Source organism: Scatophagus argus, chromosome 6 (genome assembly GCF_020382885.2).
Source record: "Scatophagus argus isolate fScaArg1 chromosome 6, fScaArg1.pri, whole genome shotgun sequence".
NCBI lineage: Eukaryota > Metazoa > Chordata > Actinopteri > Scatophagidae > Scatophagus > Scatophagus argus.
The window spans coordinates 20633276-20659452 of record NC_058498.1 but is presented as its reverse complement, the minus strand read 5'-3'; the positions used below and the strand labels follow the sequence as shown (position 1 = coordinate 20659452).

Genomic DNA, 26177 nt, shown 5'->3' with positions numbered 1-26177 from the left:
AGAGAACTGAAAGCTCTGGTGTGGTTTGATCCACAGTCAGAAAGTCACGTGTTATTGAACAGTTTGTCTAGTTTGCCTCACCACACTGCTTAGTGCTGTTTCAGGGTCTATTGATCTGCTTGAGGAGGTGAGGAAGGCCTGACCAACCAAATTATGGTAAACAACAGACAATTTAATCAATTATCTCTTAGGAAGCACATTTGTGTACAAAGGTCTATGTTTAAAAATCATTCCCTATTGATATTAAAGGTCAAAATATATAAATCCTAACATGAAAGACACACATAGCATGTGGGTGGCATCCTTAAGCCAAATATTTGACAGAATTTGCACTTGAGCACATTCAGAAACATCTGAACATAGCTGGGATTTACACGAGCTTGAACCAGTCCGTTTCAGCCACTTACATCATGACATCCACCCATAAATCAGTCTTCAACTTTAAACGGCTTAGAGCTAAGATTCATTCGTTAGCTGCATGTTTGGATGTTTGGTTGACATGCCCACTTTTCACTGCTCAAATCAAACCCCTCCCATCACTGTGTCCTTCCTGCCTGTCCTGTGTCACTCAGAAATACCATACAGACCCAAGACACTCCTGGAATGACATGTTATTGTTCCACCCAAAACAAGTTTTCTTCTAGTGCTAGAGCCATGTTTGTAAGTTGGTCCTCATTTTTAAAGTGAGCAACGAGATACATATGCCTTCTGAGGCAAAAAAAGGCAAAAAGAAAAACAGGCTTAGCAGAAGATGACAACTGTAAGCTAAATTCCAAATGTTTTATGAGGAAGGAAACATTCACTTTATGGATACACTGAACATAACCATGTTTACAAGGAAACACCACAGGGCAAAGACTGCAATCACTAGTTCAACCTGATCTGACTCTATCACGCTGTGCTATCAGCGGCTATGCTTGGCCACGCCCCTCAGTGACGTTTCACCAGGTGTTTTGCCATCACCAGCTGATGGGAAACGCCTGCTGTGACATGACTTGTGCGGATTTGGGCAGGGCCGCATCATGTTTGGCGTTTCCTGCCATGTTTGTATCCCACATGTCAGCGGGCTCTTTAAGAGAAGCGCCTCTCTGCATCTGCCTGTCTGTCAGCAGGCGCGGCGCTGCCGCCCTCCCCGCACGGTCTGCACCTCGGAGGACCGACAGACACCCGCTGAACCGAGGGACACACTGCACCTGAAGCGGACAGCAGGTCATACGTGGATATATGATCGTTATGGATAATAGATCATTTTAGCTAAAATGCGCCGGGCTCGCTGTCCTCGCCATCCCGGGCTTTGTAGGTGTAAAAGGACTGCGAGCTGCCACGCTTTATCTCCGAATCTCGTCATGCATGTTTTATGCACAGTCGTGACATTTTGTAATTCTGTGGGATGGACGACTTCACCTGGCGCACGCCTGTAGTTTTAGTCATCGTGTTTCCCATTTATGGTGGTTTGGCTGGTTCAGCTGATTTGGCGATTGCAGAAAGCAGCAGCAGCAGTTTGATCAAGTAAGTGTGAGATAGACAGGAATTACAGCTCTCAGGTTACTGAAGTTTTCCGTCCGTCATTAATGAGATTACTACCCCAAATAAACAAAAAAATGCTGGTGTGACAGCAGCATCTCACTCTGTGCCACTGAATGCGTGTTCACCGACGGGGTGCAGCTGCAGTTCAGTATGTCCTCTGCGTCCGGAGTGAGCGAGCTGAGCCTGGGAGAGCTGCCCATGGAGAGCTGGATGTCTCACCTGCCATGTGCTCTGTGGGACACCCCGCTGTACCACCTGGCCATCCCGGGTAGGCTGCCATGTAACAACACACCACAGTCATGATGGAAGTGGTTGGAAATTGAGTGTTATTAAGGGAAGTCCTGTCCTAGCTGATATGTTAATAATAAGATAAGACAAGATGAATTTATTAACCCCTGGAGAGAAATTAAGTTGTCATGGCAGCTCAGTACATTCACGTGTCAGACAACAATACAATAAACAAAATGCCCATTAATAAAACAAGGCACTTACCAATCTGTTGGGTGGCCCCAAGAGCTCAGTGCACTGCAGCTAAAGAAAACACATGCAAATAGACTGAACCCAAGCAAATTAATGGGAGCATCTTCACCAGTTTAGCACAGAGGTGCACTGTGTGGTATAATTTCTAAGTAAGTTGTGATGAACTAAAGATGTAGTATTCAGTGCCTTATGATAGCATGAAGTGGTCATGTTATGTTCTCTTTATGATTGAAAGAAAAGCAAGATACAGCTGTATGAAAAAGGTACAACTGTCTGTATAGTGGTAAAACACTGTTTATGCAATCTCAGAAAGCCTGAAAAGAACATCTTATTGTAATCTTGCAACAATTATTTTTAAAAAATATTATACAAAGAGGCCTGGAAATAATGGTGTCTGATACTGGCAATAACTTAGGCTAAAACTGGAAACAGGCCTGGGGAAGAGAAAGATTGGTGTAATTTGTGTTTAAGAAGTACCGGTAATTAAAAAATAAAGTTGAAAACCCCTGAAACAGCCAAGGATTAGACAAGCAGGTGCAAGATAAATCAAAATGAAGCCTGTGGAAAGTCCCCAACCATCCCAGGGTAAAAGATGACTTAATGGTGTAAAAATAAAGATGGTAAAGGGATGGACAACAGGCGTGGAAAGTACCAAACCCTAAGGTATATAAAGCAATGTCTCCAGCCATTTTATTCAGAGCCCTTCATGTGTACTTCATGCACATTGTGAACTGCTCTGCTTTTTTGTCGACATTAAAGACTTCGCTGCTCCCGGTTATGATTCTACTGGAAGAGAGAAGATTTTTTTTTAAATAATTAGACACAGCTTAAACTTTGAATTTAATGTCTGTGGTCTTGAGCCTCGGCTCTGAGTCCCCACGACACAACAGCAAACAGAAAACCTAATACAGAAACAGCAGCGGGTTTTGCTACGGTGCATATCTGTTGGCCTATAAGTCAGGATGTTTCCTTCATTTGCTTTTGTTTCATGTGTATTTATCTGTGTTTTCTTTGATTGCAGTGCTCAGGGCCACCGTAGTGATTTCATGGAAAAACAATATGTCTATTAATGATAATGTTTATTATTTTTTTCCTACATAGGAAGCCATGATGCATTAACCTACTGTCTGGACACGAATGACAGATCTCCTGTAGACCTTACACAGCCAGACTTGCTTCAAAAGTTGGACAAATACATGAAGCCCATCATTCGCCCCTTTGTGTACAAGTGGGCAAAAACCCAGGTAATAAATGACAGTAATAAACATACCATTTAGTTTTCACTCATTGTTAATGAAAAGCCTCTTATACTGACTTGTGTGTCTTGCAGGAGCATACTATCAAACAGCAGCTGGACTGTGGGATCAGATACTGTGACCTGAGGATTGCACACAGGCCCAATGACAGCTCCACTGATCTGTACTTCTACCATGGAGTATACACCACACTCAGCGTGGAGGTGAAGTAATGGCATGCTGATACAAATGTCCACGAAGTTCTTGCCACAGTTAAATTTACGCTCCTGTGAAGGCCATCTGTGTCTACAGCGATAACCATAAAGATACCATAAAGAGACCGTAAACCACAAACTGTTTAGTGTCCAGCAGTCATCACTACAGTGAGATACTAAATCATCCTGTCTCTGCTTTTTAATTAGATTAGCTATGAATGTTTTGTCACAGTGAAATCAACAATATGAATAACGATATGAATACAGAATTTTTATTCAGAATCTTGTTCATAAAGGCAATTAAAACAAAAGTAAATCTTCTTAATCGTCATTTATGACCCACTGCAAAGTGTGTGGCAGGGCATTTATCTGCAGAGACCCTGCCGGTGTTGTGCCGCCCTTAGCCAATAACAGCACAGAAAATGTAAGGTTTGAATAACGTGTTTACAAACAGCAACCAACAAATCTTGCATACTATACCTTTAAAGCAAGCCTACTGTATGTTACATTAGCTGAACAGCAGCCACAAACAACAAATATAAACAAATAGTAAGTGCTAGAATGTTGAGTAACAGTAACTGTAGAAGATTAGGTGAGTCTGTTAACTCAGTCATAAAATCAGTTATGTGGTTATGTCCACCAGTCATACCAGACCAAGTGTGAGTGTGAGCGCAGTTTAATGCTTATGCATTTGATATTTCATTTGAGTTCAAGTTAGTCTCACCTGATCAATCAAGAACTGCCAGATAACCAAACCTGGCAGTGATCCATGCTGTTAGATTCTGAAATAGGGCTGTGAATTGTGCATTTAAGTACTGAATCCTGTTGTAGAGACAGACTGAATGGTAACTTGTGTCTTTCTTGGCAGACCGTTCTAATGGAGATAAGAGAGTGGCTGGATGCTCATCCCAAAGAAGTGGTTATCCTCTCCTTCAGCCACTTCCTCGGCCTGAGCCAGGAGCTCCACATGCTGCTGCTCACAGCTATACGCAACATATTCACCTCCAAACTCTGCCCCAAAACGGTACAACATCTCCTGCAGGTCTGAATACGGCTGGCCATAAGCCACTTTGTGCCACTCTTTTCTTATTGTCAGCGAACAGATCAATGATGAATTGATCCTACTGACGGGTATTGTCTGTGTAGCTTCTAAAGGGCACCAAAATGTGAAAAACAATCCCCAACAAGTTCACTTTTTACTCCTGTTTGAGTAATATTTTCTAAAAACTACAGTGCCCAGTTGTTTAAGCTATATATTTGTGATTCATTTTTTCATTTTTTTCAAATTTGATCTGTCAGAATCAGCGCACTTGGGGCTGTCAGGGTAGTTAAGTCAGAGCATAGAGCGCTTCCTTGGTCTGTCTCTAGACTGAGAGAGATTACAAACTAACACTGCTGATTTTGGTCTTATCATCGGTTTCTTGACAGTAATAAAAGTATGGAATAATGCCAGCCTTACCCTTCAAATAGAGTCAAAAGTATTTGACTGTAAATGAAACTACGTTTGCTATTGTGTTGATTTCAGGAAGTGTTAACGCTTCGAAACCTGTGGGCTTTAGGCTGTTCGGTGATTGTGTCCTATGAACACAATATCGCCAGCTGTCACAACGACCTGTGGCCACATATTCCTTACTGGTGGGCCAACAAATGCAAAGCTGAGGCTCTTATTGAGGAGTTTGAGCACAGGAAAAAACATGGCCGTCCAGGTACTCTGCTGTTTTTGTCAGCTTGGGAATAAAACTGTTTACTAATCACCTTTAAATCCTAAAATTTAATGTACAGTGTTTTGTGCTGCAGGAGGTTTCTTTGTCACAGGAATTAACCTGACAGAGGACCTGAAATACATCTGCACGCACCCAACAGAGTCCCTGAAGGACTTGGTGATGTCCACGTACCCCACGCTGCTGAGTTGGGTTAGAGAGCAGACTCCCGGCTCCAAAGTGGGCTCTCTCAACATCATTGCTGGGGACTTTATCACAGAGAGCCACTTTGTACCAACTGTCGTTACACTGAATGAGAAACTGCTGAAATGGTCCTCATGACTTCTCACCATAAAATGTGATTCACAGCATGATACACACACAAGCCTGTTTTGTTAAGAGTGATATGAAAATACTTGAATTCTTCATATGCATATAAATGCACTTATTGGAGGCAGTAAAGTGTACAATTCAGTTTAGAGCTGCTTTTTGGTATTTTTACCAGCACTTGTTTGTTTACATTCAGCTATTAATAATATTTATGCAACGTACTGTATCAGTTTTCACCGGTCAGTGAGGTGGCCCGTTTTAGTTACAGTGACCAAAGCAATAATGAAACAACTAGTCTCAACCTTAATATAGGCATTTTAGATGAGTAAGCACAAACAATGTATTCAATGAGCACATTTGACTGTAATATAAGGCCACAAACTTATTTAAATTATCAAATTATGACATGTGGGCAGCAAGTAGCTAAACTGTATCACCTGCCGTACATTATTTATCAAGAGGGAATGTAATGAATGGCCAAGTGCATGGATAACTTATTTGCATGAACCCAACTCTGACTGTTATTACTGCTTATAATGTACTTTAACCAACAGGTTCAGCCTCGATTTCAACTAATGCTGCACCACTGTGCCTGTGGAGATGAGCTTTTGCAATAAAGATGAGCATTTATAAGCCAGTTTCATTTACCCAAAGGAAGTGTCTGTGGTGCTTTCAGATGCTAAAAGGCCACAGTGGGAAAAAAAAGCTCCCGTCTTTCCTTGCAGTATGTGGTTTTCCCGTTTGTGATGTCGTAAACATCATTTGTATGAAACTCTGCTGATCTGGAATCTGTGCAGTGCGAAATATTCATGTAAAGGTCTATTATTCAGAGGTAAAACATAAGAAAATGACATGAATATCCAAACAATTGCTTCTATTAGCCTGGGGTATAAAAGTATACATCGCTAATGGAAGGGAATGGTTGTTAAATTATTAGTGTTGAGGCTGGACTGTGCCACTGGGATCATCATAGACTTTTAATATGCTGAATTAAATTAAATTTACCCAATTTAAATTGAAATGTTGAGTTTGCATTTTAAATATAAGAAAAAATGCCAATTTATAGTCCCGTTTGCTTATTCTGTGTTTGGATTATTAATATTTGAATTTTAAGATGAAATAAAAAGATTTTGCTTACTTTTGTGCCTTCCAGTCATACTCCATTTCACAATTAAGTTAGGTTTTTACTGTTTTAACAACGGAATCTTGTCCACTTGTCAATCAGTGTGATTACTTTATTGCATTATACTACTATACTATACTACATCAATAGAAATACAATTAAAAAATGTATATGAAATGACGTAAATGTATTGATAAAAATAAAAAGATTTAATTTTATTTAATCCACTTACCAACATGTTTCCAGTAATATGAGGTCATTGGTCCTACACTTTAAAAGGTTCATCCCCTGCTCAACGTAAATGTCCACTCTTTAAATTGAAGCCAATGCGCGACATTTCTGAGCGCACAAAAATACATTTTGCAAGCACACAACTTGTATTTTGGGGAAAAATACAAAATTGTGTGCATAAAACTTATGGTTGAGCTGACAAAAATCGAGTCTGTGCCCAAAAAATATCTTACCTCGGCAGACTTTCCGTCAGTCTGCCCCAGCCACGCATGCTCAAAGTTTTGCACGTTATAAATGTGCCACAAAGGTCAACCAATCAGAGAACTTGTGTTTGGCTGCGTCTGCTCCAATCACATCGCAGAATCTACCTGGGAAGTTTTGCCATAGAGTTTTACTAGACCGCAAGGTGAACCACGAAAAGTCTTTGGGGCTACACAATCTTCAGTTCATTACAAATAATGAATATAATAATATAATAATAATATAAAATATAAAAATAATGAGTCACATATTACACAGAAATACAAGCGGCCGTGTTTTACCGAAGAGTCCAGTAACAGCGGGATCCCATTAGCTGCTGTGGTACACCTGAGACTCAGTGTAACGCAGCTGTCATCCAACACCTCCAACAGCGCGGAAGAATCAGGAAACTCAAACTTTCATCCCCCCTCCTCTCCTCTTCCTCTTTTGTTTGTTGAGCAGACTAGTTTGCCGCCGATCGTTTGGAGGAATTAGACATAGAAAAGGAGGCAGGATCGATCACATGATGACTAAGCTAAACCGGCTCCTCATATCTTTTGTTCAGAGCAGGTTTTAGTGAGTCTCCTGCTGGTCTGTGGCTGACTGTGTGACATGGATCTGAGCTGCCAGGACTGGATGTCAGCTTTACCCGAGGAGCTGTGGGACATTCCTCTGACAAACCTGGCCATACCAGGTACACCGCTTCTCCTTTTGTAATGTTTCTTACCAGTGCAGAATAAAGGAGCACGGTACAACAAATCTACATTCAAGTAGGACAGCTTTATTATTCCTAGCTCTACTATAAGTTTGGATATTTGTTGTTTCTTCTATCCCAGTAAAGCTCAGGTTCTCTAAGTTACTTGTGCATGCTTTCTCCTGTTTTTCTGTTAACCTCTTTAACTTTCTCCATCGGCTCATTTTATTTTTCTTTCATATATTTTTTCGAATGTGTGGAAACAAATCTTTTCCATTTTTTTTTCCAGTTTAAGGAACTCTTAAAGCTTTAATGTGTCTGTTCACACCTGTTTATTCAGGGAGCCATGATGCCATGAGTTACTGTCTGGACATAAACTCCCCTTTGGTCCGGTCTGAATCAGACTGGTTCAGGCTCCTGGATAAACTTTTCTACTGCTTTACCAGACCAGTCATTTTCAAATGGGCTACAACTCAGGTATGTGTGCTATAAGCAGAGCATGTGAAGCATCTGTAGCCAGACAACTTGTGCTTATTAAAATGTATTGAAGTGGTATGAGGACCCCTATGGGAGTAAGAAGGTATTGCTACGGTGTTTGTGTGAAGCCTGGTTAGTGCCGGTCTGTGTCAAAGGATTCAGTCTCGCCATAGCAGCACCTTCCTTCTTCTTTAGACCATCGCTGCATAACCTCAGCATATTCTGCACTGTCATTAAATCTCAGATGCTTAACATGCTTTGTGGTGTTGCCAAAGTACCTCAGCAACACAAATCACAGATGTGTTGGGAGAACTGAAAAGCTCCACACGTGACTGTGTTTTTCTGAGCATCCATCTTTACTATAAACTGGTTAAAGCAACTTTAAGTGGCATGTTTGGAAAAAAACTTTAATATGCCACATGAGAAAGGCATTTTTTCAATCAAGATGAAAAGCGAGGGGATAAATCATTCCCTGTTAAAAAAAAAAAAAAAAAAAAAAATCAGCGATATGCTTTGTGAATGAGCAAATGTCTCCCAACAAGAAATCAAGAAGGACCATCTGTTTGTACCACTTAACCATTTTAGATAAATTACTGTAAAATTCTAATAGATTCTTGTTATATAATGTACTTCCATGTGTTGTTTCCAAACATGTTACCAGCAATGATTGCGGTAAATGTATTTTTGCTCATGTTTTATGAATCGCTCGTCCTTTCAGGACAAAAGCATTGAGGATCAACTTTCCGTGGGGATTCGGTACTTCGACCTCCGCATTGCACACAAATCCAACGATCCATCCAGCGACCTGTACTTCACACACATCATTTACACACATTTAACAGTTTTGGTGAGAATAATCATCTCAATTTAAAGTTTCGGGTTGCACAGTTATTGTATGTTCACAGTAAGTATCCTTCCTTTACAGGAAACACTGTTGTCTGTTGCCACCTGGCTGGACTCTCACCCAAAGGAGATTGTTATCCTTGCTTGCAGCCATTTTGAGGGAATTGACGACAAACTCCATCAAGCCTTTATTTTATCCCTCAAGAAGCTGTTTGGCTCAAAACTCTGTCCCCAGAAAGTGAGTTTTCTCCTTGTGCAGCTGATTTAGTGTGTGAAAACAGCACAGTGTCTTACACAACCTAACCTGCCCTCCACAGGAATCAGTCCTGACCCTGCGGAGTCTATGGGCATCTGGTTACCAGGTCGTCCTGTCCTATGACTCCCAGTCTGCAGTGAGACATCAGGAACTGTGGCCTGCTATCCCCTACTGGTGGGCCAACCAGCGCACAGCACAGGGAGTGATCAGTTACCTGGACAGGAACAAAGACCTGGGACGTCCAGGTGAGTTTTATTTACGCTGTGGCGTGTGTTTTTTCTGTAATTCTGGTGTTTTCATGAACATACAAACTTGTGTGTTTTTCCCTCCCCCGCAGAAGGCTTCTTTGTCTCTGGCCTGAACCTGACAGCTGACAGGTTTTACATTGCCGAGAACCCGAAGCAATCCCTGCGGACACTGACCTTCAGTAACTGGGAGTGTTTGAGGAAATGGCTGATGGACCAGAGACCTGGGCCAGACCCCACCTGCCTTAACATTATTGCAGGAGACTTTGTGGGTCCACTCCCCCTCTGCTCTCTCATCATTGCACTGAACCAAAAACTTCTGCAGAAGAAAGCCGTTTGATAAAAACATTATTTATCTTTTCTACATCTCAGTCAATTATTTATATACACTTTTGTCTGCATTGGAGATTCAGTGTCTAACTTTGAGAAAATCCCTCTTATTAATAACACAAGTGTCAGGTAAGTTAACTGCAATCACTGCCCTGTTGCGTATGCTCACATTTGTACTCAACAAACACGCCTTCCACAAGACTGAAGTTGTTAGTTGGACTGCTGGTTACATGTGACACTAACCAGCTAACTAACTGTTTGCATATTACTCCATCAGCCAAAGCAACTGACACCGTGCAGCCAAGTTACAGCCAGCCAGGTAGCCTGCAACACCAGCTGACAAAGTAATTTGTAAATGGCAAGTCAACCAATCCACCGGCCAGATCAGCCCTTTTGAGTCTGGCAGTGCTTCTTAAATTTAGGGATGGTTCCTTGGTAATTCAGGCCCTTAAGAGACTATGCAAGACTCCTTCCATTCGGGGGACACATATTTTGGAACAAGCTACTGAGTGTGCATCATTGGAGAGTTCCAACCTTTCGTGCATATTGCATACTGTGATGCCATCCCTTCTCATTCACCATTTCTATAAAGGCTGCCTAAGTGACAGCTTCAATTGATGGTACCTTCAGTGCGCCAAGGATACATACAGGCAGCCTCGAAAAATCTGTCAACACTCTTTTGGTGGCATTCAATGACATAGCAGCCTTGAAATTGAGCCGTTTGAGAATCCTTCCTTGACTCTGACATGTACCTTAGATAAATTAGCTGACTTTCACTGCATTAGCTATCTAACATTAGCCAGCCTTACAGCACAGCTTTTATTTTAGAATTTGTGTTCTTCTCTGTGTTGTTTGTTGGTCTTTTGTTGACATTCGCGGACTACATTTCTCAGCTAATGTTAGCTAGCGTAGCACGCTGTTTACGCCATGGAAGGGAGTAAGAGGGGCACGCAAGGCACTCAAGAGCGTGCATAAACGTCATATCCTTTGGAATTCTGTATTTATTCCATTCAATTAAAATGTTCTGAATTTGCAATGGATATGTTTGCAAGAAAATACATTGTTCTTTACTAAAGTTTATTTTGTTTTATTTTTAATATACTATACAATACTTACACTGTCTTGTTTAAAAACATGTTTATGGTATACATTGCATGGACCAGTAATTTCTTTGGAGCTGCTGTCCTGGAGCAGGAGGGATAGCTCTCCTCCCTACTTTGCAAAGAGTTTCTTGTAGCGTCCATAAGCAGCGCTGCTGATGATGACCATGACCACAGCTGAGCCTTCATCTGCATTCACCTGCACATCCTGAACGGTGGCTTCCTTGTACAGCCAACTGTGGGTGAAGAGGCACATACACCGTGAATGCACCTTTATTCTAACATTACAAAGACGTGAAGAAAACCAGCTCTCACCTTAACTGAGGAGTGCTGAGGTCCACTTTGAGATCTAAAATGTGTTTTCCTGTAGAGTTCACAATCTCTTTTTCCAGGGCTTTCTTCAGTTCATCCAGACCTCGTCGTTCCAGGGCAGATATGGGCAGCACCTGTGGCTCTGTAAACTGATAACTGAGACAAGGGTTGGATTGTTTTTTTTTTTATGAAGACTAGACCAAGTTCTGCCTAAACCACATTCACATGGCACACACAAAAAAGGCTAATAAAATGATGCCACTCATAATGTTCATTATCTAGCATCCTGAATTATTAGAGTTAATTAAGATGCACATATACTGTGTTTTATATGGTTTTGATTACAGTTAAATATGGCAGTTTATTACCTAAAAGATTTTGCACTGGGAAAAAAGGCTGCACTGGGAAATTCAACCCATCAGTTTACCATCTAAATTTTCAATGCTGCCTTCATTTTATATGTTTTCTGTTAATTACAAACTTGGTGTTATTTTTTAAATCTAAACAGAGAGTCTTATAATGTATGCTGAACGCAAGATTTTTTTCTCTTACTCGTCAATAAGGTCAATTTTATTGTGGACTTCTATCATGGAGCTCATCAGTCTGTCAGGGATCTGCAGGTTCTTGAGGACGTTCAGAACGTTCACCTTTTGATTCACCGTCTCTGGATGACTGACGTCTCTCACATGAACTAACACATCCTGGAGGAACAAAAAAAGACAAGCGCCAAGTCAACAACTGAGTGTTCCATGAGCCAAAAAGCCTGCATTTCATCACAAACACTCTTCATATGAACATCAGGGACATACTGAGTGTTTAATATCTTCCAGAGTGGCAGAAAAGGAGTCAATGAGCTGGTGGGGCAGTTGGGACAGGAAGCCAATAGTGTCCACATACAGAACTGTCATGTGACTGGGCAACTGGCCGGCGTGAACTGTGACATCCAGGGTGGCAAAAAGCTGGTTTCTGGGCTGAAGTCCATCATCACCAGTCAGTGCTTTGATCAAAGTTGTTTTTCCTGGGTGGACCATGAGAAAAAGCAAAAGAAAATGCTGTCAGTGTCATCAAACTCGAGGCCTAAATATTGCAGCACTGTCTGCAGCCTCTCACCACAGTTCGTATATCCCAACACAGAGACGATGGGGAATTCCTTGTGTTTACGCCGAGATCGCAGTAGGTGCCTCTTTTTCCGCAGTTTTTCCAGCGCTGAGCGAATCTTCATCTCCCGCTCCTTTAACAGTCTCTGCTGGACCTCCAGCAGGGTTTCACCTGTAAGGACCAATCACCAGCAGGCCAGCTCATTTAGCACCATTCAGGCAGACATACACTGCTGTTCATCACTTAGGTGCCGGGATGTTACCTGAACCTCCAATATATCTCGTTCTTCCCCCCTGCTGGTCCAAGTCTGTGATTTCATTTTTCAGACGAGATCTGCCACCATCAGATGAAGACATTTTAAAATCCCAGTGGGTAATGGCAAAAAACATAATTTGTCTCCTTCTGAGGAGAAATGTGCCAGTGATGCGATGTTTTGAAGGGGTAAAGTTACCTTAACAAGGGAATCTCTGCCAGAGAAATCTGTAACTTGGCCTCTTTCGTCCTGGCGTTGCAGCGGAAGATGTGAAGGACCACTGAGTATCTATCAAAGACTTTAACCCCCCAGGCTTCTTCCAGCTCTCTCTGCATGGATGAAAAAAAATGGCTGTCAGTGCACAAAACCTTTATGTACCACACAATTATGCTCTAATAAGCTCACCTCAGACAAGGGAGAGAGACGCTCAACATTCACAAACACAGCGGTGATTCCTGGTGTTTGTCTGATTTTTTCTGAAAAGGGAGAAAGGCCCAAAGTCTTATTAGGAGACAATCACTAACTCAGAACACAGATTCACAGGCCAACACAGAACAGATAATACCTGTAAGAAACTGGAAGTTCCCTTTGCCAAATATCCTCTTCTTCTCTGGTGTTTTGGTGGAGAGGATGATCTTGTCCACCACTCTCCAGTTCTCCAGTGTGTTCACAAGTCCCACAGCCTCGGCCATCATCAGCTCAGCTGTAGGGAAGAGCAGTAAAGTGAGTGAGATAAACATCCCAGCATGCTGCACACACTCACACCTGAGTGCCTGTCTTGTTACCTGTGGTCAGGTACTGCTTCCTGCTTCCCCACTTTACGTCTGGGTGAACGATGAACACCCTGTGCTGACCCTCTCCGATGCCTGTGGGAACCTGCTGTCGAAACAGCTCCTCCGCTTCGCTGTCATCAATGAAATCATCCTCATCCTTATCTTTCTCCTCCTCCTCCTCCTCGGTAAATCCTGTGTGGCGACCGCTGCTGAACTCATCTGTGTTCCTCACCCTCCATGCAGAGAGCGCAAACGTCCTAAACTGCAGGGGAGACGCGCGTCTCAGGGCGGCTACGCGCTGAGGTGTGTGGCGGGGTGAGCAGCTCGTCGGTGCTGCTCTGTGACAGCTCGGGGTACGGGGTCCCTGCAGCAGCGCTAACCTCGCATGGAGCCTCCTCAGTGTTGCCATGTTGACACCGGAAGCTTTCCTGGCGGAGTCATCGGGACAGCAGTTGGAGCTCACACCAAACGAATTTACGCTGGTCTACTGCATGCTACAAGTCCCACAGGTCAAACTTTCTTCTTTTTCTTCTTCTTCTTTTCCTCCTGCTGCGGCTTCTTCTTCTTCTTCTTCTTCTTCTTCTTCTGCTGCTGCGGCTTCTTCTTCTTCTTCTTTCACCTACTGAATAATTACATACTGCCACCTACTGTAGCAACAAATATTGATGTAATAAATATGTCTTAGGTTACAGTTAAAGTCGGCTGCCACAAAAATAAATAAATAAATAAATACAGATGTTAACTATCAGATAGCCCAAGTGCTGTCGTGTTTTGAGAACGATTTGAAAATGAGCCCAGAGTGACACCTGTCAGGCAGCGGTCTGTTCCAGGTCCACGTATAGATTAATAAACAAACGTTTGAGCAGTTAAATTGTTGAATTTGACAATGGTTCGGGTTTGCGTTTGTCACTTATATCCTACTGCAGAGGGATATTTACCCCGTTTGGGAGGAAGGAGCTGCCTGAAAGACAAACACAGGGAACAAAGGTATACTGCATCGCTGTTGTCTTCAAACCATCTAATTTACGGTTTGTTCATTTTTACTGAAAAGTGAACACGCCGTAACTTAAAACAAATCAGCATACGGAGCGTCACACTTCCTCTTAAGAAAAGGTACACAGTGAGATGAAAATAGTGTCAGGTTATTAAGTGCAGATGCGTTAATTCATCTTTAGAAATAAAGTAATTCAGTTTTATATAGTTTTATAACTGTTAAAATATATTTATTGTGGTAAATTTACACTTTTATGTTTGCAGATTATTTACATATTTGCAAGCATCGCTGAATCTACCTTTGTCTAATCCTTTTTCATTTACCTTTTTGTCATTGGTCATTCCTGTTGGAATCCGGTTAGTCAGTTTTAGTCATGTGACGGGAAGTGTCAGAAAGTGTTGTGGAGGTACGGTGTGCGACTTGTTGGCATGGAGAGTAAAAGCACTGTTAAGGAAGAAATCCGTCTCCATCCTGCTGTCTCATGATGATGGTGATGGTCCATTAAGCACCAACGATCCCTCACGTTACGATAGTCTCACCGTCTCACAGGTTCAGGCTGACCCCTAATGAAGTACAGGGTCGGTGTACCTTCGAGCTTTGTGTTATTTTTATTTATTTTATTTTAACTTTTCCAAACAGTTTAATATTCCGTGTAGGAGCCAAATTGGTTATTTTCTATGTTCACAAGTGTTGTATGCATTTCTGCCAGTAGGTGGCAGTATCTATTTTAGGCCATGGTTTGAGTCTATAAAGGGAGGTGGGTTAATCAGCGTAGTGGTGCACGCTGGGGAATCCACACGGTTTTTGACCGTGCCATGGTGTATAACTTCACAGGTCAGATTGAATTGTTATGGTTAAGGTGAGTACTTTTGCGTCGACTGTATGAAGCCTAATAAACCTGGAGTACAATCAGTAGTGTTTGGACATTGGCTGTGTTATGCATTTACACCTGCATGCACCTACACTGGCACGCGTACAAGCCAGTTAAACAACCAGCGTGCGCGGATAGTGACAAAGGGCCACTATATTAGTCAAAAACCTGGTTCCCATCGGACTCGTTGGGAAAGCAACAATCGGCCTTCGCTGTGTCTGGAAAGCGGCCCGTCCCGCATGGCGCCGGGAGGAGGTGATCGTGGGAGGACGATCGAAAGGAGCTGCTGTTGCTGCTGGGTCTTGGCGTGAGGTGGAGTTCGGCTACGGAGGGCCGCAGCGATTCCGACGGAATTCGGCGGTAGTTGGAGGAACGGCCGCAGCGGATCGGCGGAGACCGGAGCCAGGCGAGGCAGCGGAGCATCAGATCAGCTGATCACCGCATAGCGCCCAGCTCACTGATGCCGAGGTATGAGTAGCGCTACAATAATGGCCATTGGACCTGTGTGCACACAATTAAGGGGCATAAATCCAATGCATTGGTGGCCTAATTGAATACGTGATTGACTTTGTGTTAACTTTGATGGTTGTTGCGAACTGTGGAGCGACTGAAAACATGGAAACCGGAAGCGGACGAAAAGTTATAATGACTGAAAAGGCGCTTGCTGATAAGCTTTTAAGGTTGCAAGCGGAACGAAAGGCAAAGCTGAACAAAGGATGTGCGATCAAAGGAACGTGGCTCAAGTTTTAAAACGGATTCTGAACATCACTACGATATGCATGACCGCCAGAAAAGCATGGGAAATTCACACCAACTTAAAGGTCAAATGACAACTTCTCAATTAAACAAGGAAATCCGTCAACCCCAAATCACTCATCAACTCACTCATCCTTGCATAAATCAAATTGCATCTGAGGACATACTTACCGTCATGCACAGACAAAATGAAATAACAGCTGCTTTGGTGCAACAGCAAACTGCAAGATCTCTGCCGCCGAGAGACATTCCTATATTCGAAGGGAACCCTTTGCAATACAGAGCATTCATAAAAGCATTCGAGCAAGGAGTGGAGAATAAAGCAGAAGGAGCAGATTGTCTTTTCTATCTGGAGCAATTTACCAGAGGACAGCCACAACAACTGGTACGTAGCTGCCAGCACTTGGCTCCTGATCGCGGCTATGCAGTGGCTAAGGACCTGCTGCAGGAGCATTTTGGAAATCAATATAAAATTGCTAATGCTTATATGGAAAAGGTTCTAGCCTGGCAGTCCATAAAGGGTGAAGATGTTAAAGCACTCCAAGCATATTCTTTGTTTTTGCGTGGCTGTTGTAATGTAATGGAGGAATTGGAGTATATGCAAAAGTTGGATATGCCTGCAAATATGAGAGCCATTCTTGCAAAGCTGCCATACAAGTTGAGGGAGCAATGGAGATCCATTGCTTATGGAATCATGGAACAGACACAGCAGAGAGCTCGCTTTACTGACTTGGTTGTATTTGTGGAGCGTCATGTTAAAATTCTTTCTGATCCTCTGTTCGGTGACATCCAAGATCACCCGGTTTAAGTCTTATCCTGGAAACAGGGTGAAAGGAAATATTGTTGCCACCACTGTAACATACGACCTCATCAGAAAGGGGGGAGGAGCCACCAGCAGAGCTTGGAAAGTCAGTTAAAGCAGGATGCCTTTGCTGTTCATACAGTCACACATTGGAGGAGTGTAAACCGTTTAATGAGAAAAGACACAAGGAGAAAATTCAACTTCTGAAGGAAAAGGGAGTTTGCTTTGCATGCTTATGTGATGGTCACATGAGTCGGGAATGCGAGAGGCGCTTGACATGCAAAGTCTGTGGTCAAACTCATCCCACTGTGCTGCACATCAGTAGTCAACCACCTGCTCCAGAGCAAAAGAAACAACCAGCTTCACAACAGCTAAAGGGCCCACTCGGTAAACAATCAGCTTCTTTCCAAACATGTGGGCATACAGGGGCCGGTAAGGATGGCTGTGTTCTCCCAATTCTTCCTGTAAGAGTGAAGTCTGTGAAAGGATGTGACATTATACAAACATATGCATTTCTGGACCCTGGTAGCTCGGCCACGTTCTGCTCCGAAGATCTAATGCAGAGGCTGAATATTACAGGCAGAAGAACCAGTGTTTTGTTGAACACAATGGGCCAGGAGACTGTTGTTCCATCTTATTCCATCACTGGTTTGGAGGTGGCTGGATTAGAGGGCAATGACTTTTATAGTCTCCCAGAGGTCTTGAGCCAACGGAAAATGCCAGTCACCACTAATAATATAGTAACAACTGAGGAACTGGATAAATGGTCTTACTTGTCGGACGTTCACATCCCACACATAAAGGCAAATGTTGATTTGTTGATAGGAACCAACGCTCCCAAATTGCTGGAACCATGGGAGGTCATCAACAGCCACGGGAATGGCCCGTACGCTATTAAAACTGTGTTGGGATGGGTAGTTAATGGTCCACTGAGTGGAAGCAGTGGTGCCTATACTGACCTCACACTCATAAATGGCCCTTTTGTTGTGTTTTTCAGAGCTTAATGAATGAGTGAGATGAATGTTTAATTGTTAAGGCCGCATGTCAGAAGTTCAAGTACATAAACCGTTTTATGGTAAATGTTTTAATCCACACTAAGGTGTACTGTACTGTGCACTTAATAAGTTGAAGTTCTTTGGTGCCAAATGCTGTGGTCAGGAGTCCCTGTATTTTATTTTAATGTCACATGTTTTAAGAGTATAATGTATAATGTAATATGTTTTTTTGTTTTCTTTGCTTCACAACTCTTGCTTGGTGGGCAGTTAAATTGAGAACAACATGGCACCTTCACATCAACAGATGGAACAGCAGATCCCACTCATGGTAAAATTATTTCAGATTCTTAACACATCTACTGACTAGGTTGGGGAGTTAATAAGTAACAATAAGAATGATAGTGACAGTAAGCACAATAATAATGACTGCATGAAGCAAAGAGTTCTACCTTCTAATAAGTCATTATTGTCATATGTCATTATTATTAACATATTTATGTACTGAAACCATTTATTAATTTTTGTCCTGCATTTGTAATATGCCTCATGTTGTTTAAGCTGAAAATGTTTTCACTTGTATGGGAAGATGAATATTTGAGGTTTATCATGCGGAACAGAAATTAAATTTAAAGGGGTAATTTTGATTATGTATTTACATTTTCTTACAAGAATAAAAGCAAAATATCAGTTGTGTTTTCAACTCTAGTGTGTTTTGTAGCGATAAGACATCAGCATCTGGTGAATCAGATCACCGTATGCCGTATCCAAAGGGTTTCCTGGTGTGACTGCAACTATTAATGAGAAATTAGACGACATCATGTAGTGTAGTGGAGGTGCACTGTTTGGTACATCTTTGTTGCTGACACATTCATATAAATATTATTTGTTCTCTTCATCAGGCTCTTGGAAATGGATCATCCTTTCATGCGGTCTGGTACTTCTGTTCTTCATTCCTCTCACTGTTTGGTTAGTTCGTCACTACAGGTTAGTCGCTACATCTTGTGTTGTATCTGTCTAATGACCTGTGTACACACTGCTGCACAAATGCCTAACTTATGATCATATTTGTGTCAAGGTACCAGATGTTTTGCACTCGTAGTTGCTGGCCAGTTTCCAAAGAAGCCCTGCCGGCCATGGAGCTTCCTGCAACCAAGCAGGATGCAACGGAAGTGCAGTGGGATTTATCCTGGATGGAAATGTCAAATCTGCTGGATAAGCAGTTATATCCTGGCACTTAAAGGGTAACTCTTACATGCAGTATACAGGAACCACTAAGTGGAGTGCCATATGAGATGCTTCAGAGTGCTGCTATGGATGTATGAACAATTTGTAGCAAATGAAGATCACAGAAAGGCCCCAGTGTGTGCCACAAGGGTCTGTTACTGGTAAATTTATCTAAACTACCTGCCTATGATTTGTATTTGTATTTTCTCTGTTCACTGATACAAGACTTTTGTACACTAATACAAAATGCTAATACAGAGATGATGTAAACTTTGAAATGGTTAGCTGAGCAAACTTACTAATAATATTAAAAAGACAAGCTTTGTAATTTACAGAAAATACTCCAAAGACTGAACAAATATTACATATTTATAAATAGTCTCTTTTATGAGTTATAATATTATATACTGTATATTAACTGTTGTTAATTGTTAGGGGTGCTACTAACTCCTTAACAAGATACTTTAAATTCAGAAAAATCATATCACTGACATAATTTCAAGTAACTATGACTGTCAAGTGTTTAGGAAATATAATAAATAAGCATATGTTTTTATGTATTGGTTCTACCTAATATCCATCCTGCTATTTTCCAAAATGTTTTAAATGTTTCAAATCAGACCTTACCTCAGTTTGTCAAAGAATTCAAATGCACTTAAATATAGATGTCACACTCTCTTGAGTCTTCAAGACTGAGCTGAAAAAAAAATCGAATTGATGCCAAGTAGTGTATTATTTGTACAGCGTATTATTTATTTGTTATTGCTATTTTAGGCTCTGGATTTAAATGATGCCATTTCTTATAGAGACCCATAACCATTATCTGTCAGGATAGATGACATGGGGAACTACATGACTCACCATTAAAAAAAATATACATTTTGGTAATTTACATGAAGTACATCACTATAAAAATAAATATACACGCATATCATAGGCATTATATCTTTGTTATTATTTGAGTCAACTGAAAGCACCACCAAGCATTTTATTTACAGCTTTCCTAGCTTTTATTGTCTTGGGCTCTGACAATTTCATTCAATCATTTGTCTCACTTTTTTTTGTAAGCAGCAGATTTGAAATAAAATCAAATGTACTCATTTCTGATAATGTTTTAAGTCTTGGCTCTATCAGTGACCACATTTCTTTATCTATGAGGACCTGGGGGGGGCTGCTATAATGAGCAGCCCAAGTCAGTGTGCAGAGACAAGTATGAGCACAAAGAACTAACACAAGATCATCCCGTGTCATTTAAATTATGCAACAGTCAGCCTGGCAAAATCATAGGAAAATCTGGTTTTAAGGGAATCTGTGGTGTCAGTTCCCAATATGCTATGGCAGGGAGAGGTGACAAGGCCCTTGTTAACCATGAGATTAGAATTTATACAACAGCTCTCCAGCATAAGAAAGCAAATTGCATGAAAACTGCTACCCTCTGCAAAAGTATCACCAGTGAGACCCAGTCAGAGTTCAGTCTTATAAAAAGAATGAACTCCCTTAAGGACGTGTAGAGTGGACCTGTGAGCTTGTATTTTGCTGCAAAGAAATACAGGAGCAAAGGTTTCTCCAACTGTACTTGTTTTGAGCTCTATAACTCTAACAACTAACTGATTTTCTTCCTTCTTGTCATACGTGGTGCAAAATAGAATGCCCTGCATAAGTCAGACCGCAAAGGTATAGAAAGCATATTATCTTGCACAAGCTTTTGTTCATTGTGCATCTGCACAGAGTTCACGCACATCATGAGTAAGAAACAGTTAGATGGGCTGCAGTGTGAGGCTGCCTTAGAGATACAGTACATTGCCACACTTTGCTTTGCTTTGTCTCATTGAATATAGTCAAAGCTGTCATGACCTCTACAGATCTCTCGGGGATGTTCAGTTCAATTGGGTGGTCCTGATATTTATGTTTAAACTAAATCTGCTTAAATGAGGTGGACAAAATATCCTCCTTTCATGATAATGTAGTTCAATAAAAGTTCAAATAAAAGCACGGAAATGAACCATGTTGAAACAAAATCACAACTGGACTCCAAAAAGGAAGATTTTAAGAAATGAAGCATTACTGGTATTTGTGTTGCACTACACTAAATCATAGAGATATTTTGATTTATTCTTGTCACTCTAAGTATTTTTTTTTCATTCTGGCTGGATATTCTTTATCACAAAGCACACAACAGAAGGGACAATGGGAGGTGGTGAGTCATTCATGCCTGGTTTTGTTTTTTGTTTTTTTCCTTGTTGCTTCTTTTATTGTTGCCTTAAAATGATTTATTTTGGTTGAGGGTCATTCTAAAAATGTTTCACTTTGGTTTTTATCTCACTTTACTGTTATTCTTTCTTAATGGGATTAAGAAAGTCAAAAATAACTCATCCGTAAAATCCCAGAGGAACAATACAAGTAAATAAGAGCTTTTCTGTCAGACATCTAGAGTCGCAGACATCCAGTGTAACCCTGATAATCTCTGCTCAATATGTTCTCCATCTCTATGCTGGCTTCTTTTTGAGCAAAGTTTCTCTGTCAATTTGGTAACAAAATGCATTTTCATCAAGCCAAGGAAGCGGTTTCAAAAAGTTAGCAAAAAAAAAAGATATTTTATTAAAACTGCCATTCTATATTTCTTCACATCTATTCAAAAATGTGACTGACACTGTCAAGTTTTCCTTTGTCTCCCAGGGGAGAAAGAGAGCACCACCCTGTCAGGGCAGGGCAGCAAACAGGAGGCTGTGTACTGTCTCTCACAGGTCCTCACTATGGGTGGAGCTGAGACCATTAAGCTGACTGAGAACACCCGGCCAGTATGTCCATTTACCCCTCACCTCATCATCATTACAGTTAGTCTGAACTTAAGTTTAAAATTGTTTAACTCATCATGTATCTCCCCATTTCATTGCAGCTTATGAGTTGGCTGTAACTGTAAGTAAGTGTCTACCTGGACCAAATGTTGGTCCTTTCTCTATGGATCAGAGAGGGATTGTGTGGGAGCACATGAAGCTCCTGGGGAAGCGAGTTCAGAGACACATGCTGTTTACCTGTAGGAGTTTCCTTGGGGAGAAAATGGTAGAGTATTATATTGATAGTGAGGGAAATACAATGAAGCATGCGTAAAACTAATATGCGTCTGAGGAGGCTTAAAAAGGCTTGTTTGTCCTTGCACTCAGTGGCATCCTTTTCTTTTGGGCAGATCTTAAGTATGTCATAGAGACTGTATTGTACTGATCCTCCATGGAGCACCAGGGGAGTCTTGGTCTTTGAATTTGTTGCCTTGCCTCATTTCGGAAACTGTATGAACCACAAGTCTCAGCTTGAAGGGCTGAATCTTATGGTTAACTAGCATTATGTTGTCTGGCTTGATGGCTTGTCTGCATGTGTCAGAGGTATGGAGCCAAATCAGGTGCAAAAGTTTCATTCATTTGAAAAAAAGATTTGAACTTGAAAGTTGAAATTTTGATTTTGAACTTAAAACGCAAAAATACCAAATCTTTCAAATCTTTTCGGGTTTCAGAATTTATTTTTTTTTTTTTTTTGCTTTCAGATCTTTTGTTCACTTTCAGGTCTCATCTTTTCAGTTTCAAACTTTTTGCCCTGATCTGACGTGGGGGGCGTGGCATCTGCTTAGAGGGCCGTTCAATCATGAGTGACAGCATAACAAAGAAGGCTGAGGACCTTCCTCTGTCACGTTGCCTTCAGGCAACATAGGTACTGTGAGAAGTATGACCCCACACTTTCTATACAGCATATTCACATTATGGGCACTGAAAAAATGGATGCCATTGATAAGGTTCCTTTTAGTGAGCCATGTTAAACCAATCTTTTCACCAATCGCAGCAGAAGAGCAACAAATTATGCCTGATTGTGCAGTTCAGCAGCCACATTTTAATGTTTGAAGTTTCCCACTTCCACGTGCAACAGAGAATGCAGCAAAGTATTGACTAGCAATGGTGTCGGCGCCCCCAGGACAACTGGCATATTGAAATGTCAGTACTGATGAAACGTCAGTGATTTTTTGAATAGATGCTCTGAGAAATTATCCCAAATCTTATAATGATGAATAATTTTTGTAGCATAGGGACATACCTCAAGGGGAACTGGCTAAAGCTGGAAATGAAGCATTTTGTGGAAGCAATTTATAGTGAAGTTCAGTAAAATTAATTTTATGATGGATAATAATAAGTTACCAAAACATTCACACTTTTTACTCATGTGTAACTTAAATAAATTTAAAAAAAGGGAATTAATTAATTAATTTATTGGAAGAAATATACTTTTTTAAAATAAATTCCTATAGACTGCACCATTGAAGGACTTTTTACAGTGTGGACTGATCGCCAGTCAGTCGCAGGGCTGACACGCAAGACCAGACAACCACACACTCACACACTCACACACTCACACCTAGGGGCAATGTAGAATAGCCAATTAACCTAATGTACATGTTTTTTGGATTGTGGGAGGAAACCGGAGCACCCGGAGAAAACCCAGACAGGTACAGGGAGAACATGCAAACTGAAGAAGAAGAAGAAGAAGAAGAGGAAGGACAGAAGGGTCCAGACTGGGATTCAAACCTGGAACCCTCTGGCTATGAGGCAACAGTGCAAACCATTGCATCACCATGCCACACCCATCCACGTGATTACTGCAAGCCAAGGTTTCCCCGCAGAACATTGCATCGTAAAGATAGGATTAACGTTATTCACATCACCTTTCAGTGATTTTAATGTTGTAACTGATCAGTGTATGTAAAGATGAAGTACGTCTCCGCTTCTTCCCATTGGACAAATGGGGAGCAGAAATATCCCGGACAGTAGTGCTGCTATCATTCGCTGATGATGTAATTTGGAATCTGATCGTGTATAGTTGAAGTTGGGTGATGGAGCCACCATAGGCCTCTATGCTAACATGGAGAGCGAGGGATTTATGACCTGTTACTTACAGTTTAACAGTGGTCTCTGTGCAGCAATCAAAAGATTTGGACATTCTGGTGAAGAATTTGCAGATCCTGTTGAACAACTTCCTTTGGGACCTGACTTCACCAAAGCCTGTTTCTTCTTCAACTATTTTATTGCTTCTGGGCTATCGCTGTAATAAGGTTAGACTACGAATTATAGGAATTAATAAAAGGAAGGAAAATAAAAGATTAAATTTGACTTATTTACTATATATAAGTAATAAAGTCTAAACTCTTCACAAACATAAAAACACAAGGAAAATTAGCAAAGAAATACAACATCACATAGTAATTGACTATTGTTTTTTTTGGATTGTGGGAGGAAATGGGAGGAAACCGGAGCACCCGGAGAAAACCCAGACAATGAAATACAACATCACATAGTAATTGACTTTTTTTGGGGGGGGGGGGGATCGTGGGAGGAAACCGGAGCACCCGGAGAAAACCCAGACAATGAAATACAACATCACATAGTAATTGACTTTTTTTTGGGGGGGGGGGGGGGGGGATCGTGGGAGGAAACCGGAGCACCCGGAGAAAACCCAGACAATGAAATACAACATCACATAGTAATTGACTTTTTTTTGGGGGGAGATCGTGGGAGGAAACCGGAGCACCCGGAGAAAACCCAACCGGAGACAGGGAGAACATGCAAACTGAAGAAGAAGAAGAAGAGGAAGGACAGAAGGGTCCAGACTGGGATTCAACTACTTACCATTGTGATACTTACAGTTGAACAGTGGTCTCTGTGCAGCAATCAAAAGATTTGAACATTCTGGTGAAGAATTTGCGGATCCTCTTGAACCACTTCCTTCGGGACCTGACTTCAACAAAGCCTGTTTCTGGAGCTGCCTCGTTTGTGCCAGGTGGTTTCTTATCAGCCTCAGGATTTGATGTTTTGCCTCTCTCACTTAAGAGAGATGCAGGTGGAGCTGCCTCGTTTGTGCCAGGTGGTTTCTTATCAGCCTCAGGATTTGATGTTTTGCCTCTCTCACTTAATAGAGAGGCAGGTGGAGCTGCCTCATTTGTGCCAGGTGGTTTCTTATCAGCCTCAGGATTTGATGTTTTGTCCATGTCATCTGTAACTGTGTCCCTGTCCGTTTTTTCAGCAGCCGTGCATTGTGGTCCATTATCGGTGTCCTCAGCAGTTTCTTTGTTAGTTGAAATTGAGATGACTGAACTATTAGGGGAAGGTCCATGCCAACTAATTTCGTCGCTTGATGTTACAAATGGCTCGAATTCAACAGATGACGTCTCCAACTGGCAGTTTTTAATGGTCTGATAGACTGATTCGACATACATGTCGTCGTTAGTGTCACGAGTAAGGTGTTCCATTGTGATGAAATGGTGACCTAAGGCTTCACTGGGCTTGATTCTCTTTTGAGGATCCACATGTAGCATGCTTCTGAGGAGGCTTAAAAAGGCCTGTGTGTCTTCATACTCACTAGTAGTCTTCTCTTGTGGTCTGGCCAAGTCATCAAAGCTGTTAAACGTGTCAGAATCACTGCCACGTGGTGTTTCCGCCCAACCTTTTGTACGATTGTATTCAGCTACTGTTTTGAATCTCCATGGAGAATCAGGGGAGTTTTTGTCCTTAATGAAATAATTCTTGGAATAAATTCCAGCATTTAGCAGGTGATCTTCAGGCTGACCGTGCATCCGCATGATGACTCTCATGACGTCATATTCAGAGTGTAGTGGATACAGGTGATTGCCCAGGTACAGGCACGCTAAAACACAGCCAAGTCCCCACATATCGATGGCCTCATCCAGTGGGAGGCCCAAAATGACCTCAGGGGCCCTGTAACCAATTGCTTGAATTTTGCTGCCTTTCCTTATTTCAGCAACATTTTTTGCCATGCCAAAATCGATCAATTTCAACTTGAAGGGCTGCATCTTATGGTTAACCAGCATTATGTTGTCTAGCTTGATGTTTGCATGTACCATAGGTATGCTCTTTAGGGCATTCAGAGCCACTAACATCTGTTGTGCCATTACTCTGATCGCAGACAATTGCAGTGGGGACATTATAATCACCAGATCCTCAAGACTTATGTCCAACATTTCAAATACCATACAAATATGTCCCATATAATTAAAACTGTCAAGTATCTTCAGCAAATTA

General features: G+C 41.6%; 3 protein-coding genes and 1 long non-coding RNA gene across 11 annotated transcripts; 3 read left to right on the top strand and 1 right to left on the bottom strand.

Moving 5' to 3' along the window:
* Positions 1-787: 787 nt before the first annotated feature.
* plcxd1 (phosphatidylinositol-specific phospholipase C, X domain containing 1) lies at positions 788-6737 on the top strand. Of its 5 annotated transcripts, XM_046391295.1 has the most exons (8): positions 788-1509; positions 1617-1795; positions 3109-3251; positions 3338-3466; positions 4326-4499; positions 4983-5163; positions 5255-5515; positions 6042-6736. In XM_046391295.1, exons 1-7 carry the CDS (start codon positions 1391-1393, stop codon positions 5497-5499), a joined length of 1170 nt encoding a protein of 389 aa, XP_046247251.1. In that variant the 5' UTR covers positions 788-1390; the 3' UTR covers positions 5500-5515; positions 6042-6736. The 5 variants fall into 5 exon arrangements, with proteins under 5 accessions (XP_046247251.1, XP_046247250.1, XP_046247252.1 ...); XM_046391294.1 differs by having other exon boundaries at positions 789-1509; positions 5255-6737; XM_046391296.1 differs by having other exon boundaries at positions 790-1509; positions 1620-1795; positions 5255-6737.
* A 591-nt stretch (positions 6738-7328) lies between these two features.
* On the top strand, positions 7329-11001 carry si:dkey-66a8.7 (PI-PLC X domain-containing protein 1). 2 transcript variants are annotated; one of them, XM_046391303.1, is made up of 6 exons: positions 7329-7775; positions 8116-8252; positions 8971-9099; positions 9178-9333; positions 9413-9596; positions 9692-11001. In XM_046391303.1, exons 1-6 carry the CDS (start codon positions 7694-7696, stop codon positions 9934-9936), a joined length of 933 nt encoding a protein of 310 aa, XP_046247259.1. In that variant the 5' UTR covers positions 7329-7693; the 3' UTR covers positions 9937-11001. The 2 variants fall into 2 exon arrangements, with proteins under 2 accessions (XP_046247259.1, XP_046247258.1); XM_046391302.1 differs by having other exon boundaries at positions 7330-7775; positions 9689-11001.
* Positions 11002-11070: 69 nt separating this feature from the next.
* On the bottom strand, positions 11071-14062 carry gtpbp6 (GTP binding protein 6 (putative)). The gene is made up of 10 exons (XM_046391292.1): positions 13475-14062; positions 13255-13392; positions 13095-13165; positions 12888-13018; positions 12699-12769; positions 12449-12607; positions 12148-12356; positions 11891-12039; positions 11342-11494; positions 11071-11262 (listed from the first exon to the last, which is right to left on the bottom strand). Exons 1-10 carry the CDS (start codon positions 13869-13871, stop codon positions 11139-11141), a joined length of 1602 nt encoding a protein of 533 aa, XP_046247248.1. The 5' UTR covers positions 13872-14062; the 3' UTR covers positions 11071-11138.
* An 875-nt stretch (positions 14063-14937) lies between these two features.
* On the top strand, positions 14938-19663 carry LOC124060394. Of its 3 annotated transcripts, none has more exons than XR_006843563.1 (4): positions 14938-15315; positions 18148-18208; positions 18780-18864; positions 18956-19663. It is a non-coding gene; the product is annotated as an uncharacterized LOC124060394 (long non-coding RNA). The 3 variants fall into 3 exon arrangements; XR_006843562.1 differs by lacking the exon at positions 14938-15315 and adding an exon at positions 15322-15795; XR_006843561.1 differs by lacking the exon at positions 14938-15315 and having other exon boundaries at positions 15803-18208.
* Positions 19664-26177: the final 6514 nt, after the last annotated feature.

Bases quoted from the DNA above. Each gene is read 5' to 3' on its own strand.
- gtpbp6 (XM_046391292.1), bottom strand. From the start codon at position 13,871: ATGGCAACACTGAGGAGGCTCCATGCGAGGTTAGCGCTGCTGCAGGGA. The intron at 12,770-12,887 runs GTAACTTTACCC...TGATGGTGGCAG, and splicing joins GCAGAGATTCCCTTGTTAAG to ATCTCGTCTGAAAAATGAAA. The intron at 11,263-11,341 runs GTGAGAGCTGGT...CTTCACCCACAG, and splicing joins CTCAGCACTCCTCAGTTAAG to TTGGCTGTACAAGGAAGCCA.
- plcxd1 (XM_046391294.1), top strand. From the start codon at position 1,391: ATGGACGACTTCACCTGGCGCACGCCTGTAGTTTTAGTCATCGTGTTT. The intron at 1,510-1,616 runs GTAAGTGTGAGA...CTGGTGTGACAG, and splicing joins AGCAGCAGCAGTTTGATCAA to CAGCATCTCACTCTGTGCCA. The intron at 1,796-3,108 runs GTAGGCTGCCAT...TTTCCTACATAG, and splicing joins GTACCACCTGGCCATCCCGG to GAAGCCATGATGCATTAACC.
- si:dkey-66a8.7 (XM_046391302.1), top strand. From the start codon at position 7,694: ATGGATCTGAGCTGCCAGGACTGGATGTCAGCTTTACCCGAGGAGCTG. The intron at 8,253-8,970 runs GTATGTGTGCTA...TCGTCCTTTCAG, and splicing joins TCAAATGGGCTACAACTCAG to GACAAAAGCATTGAGGATCA. The intron at 9,100-9,177 runs GTGAGAATAATC...CTTCCTTTACAG, and splicing joins ACACACATTTAACAGTTTTG to GAAACACTGTTGTCTGTTGC.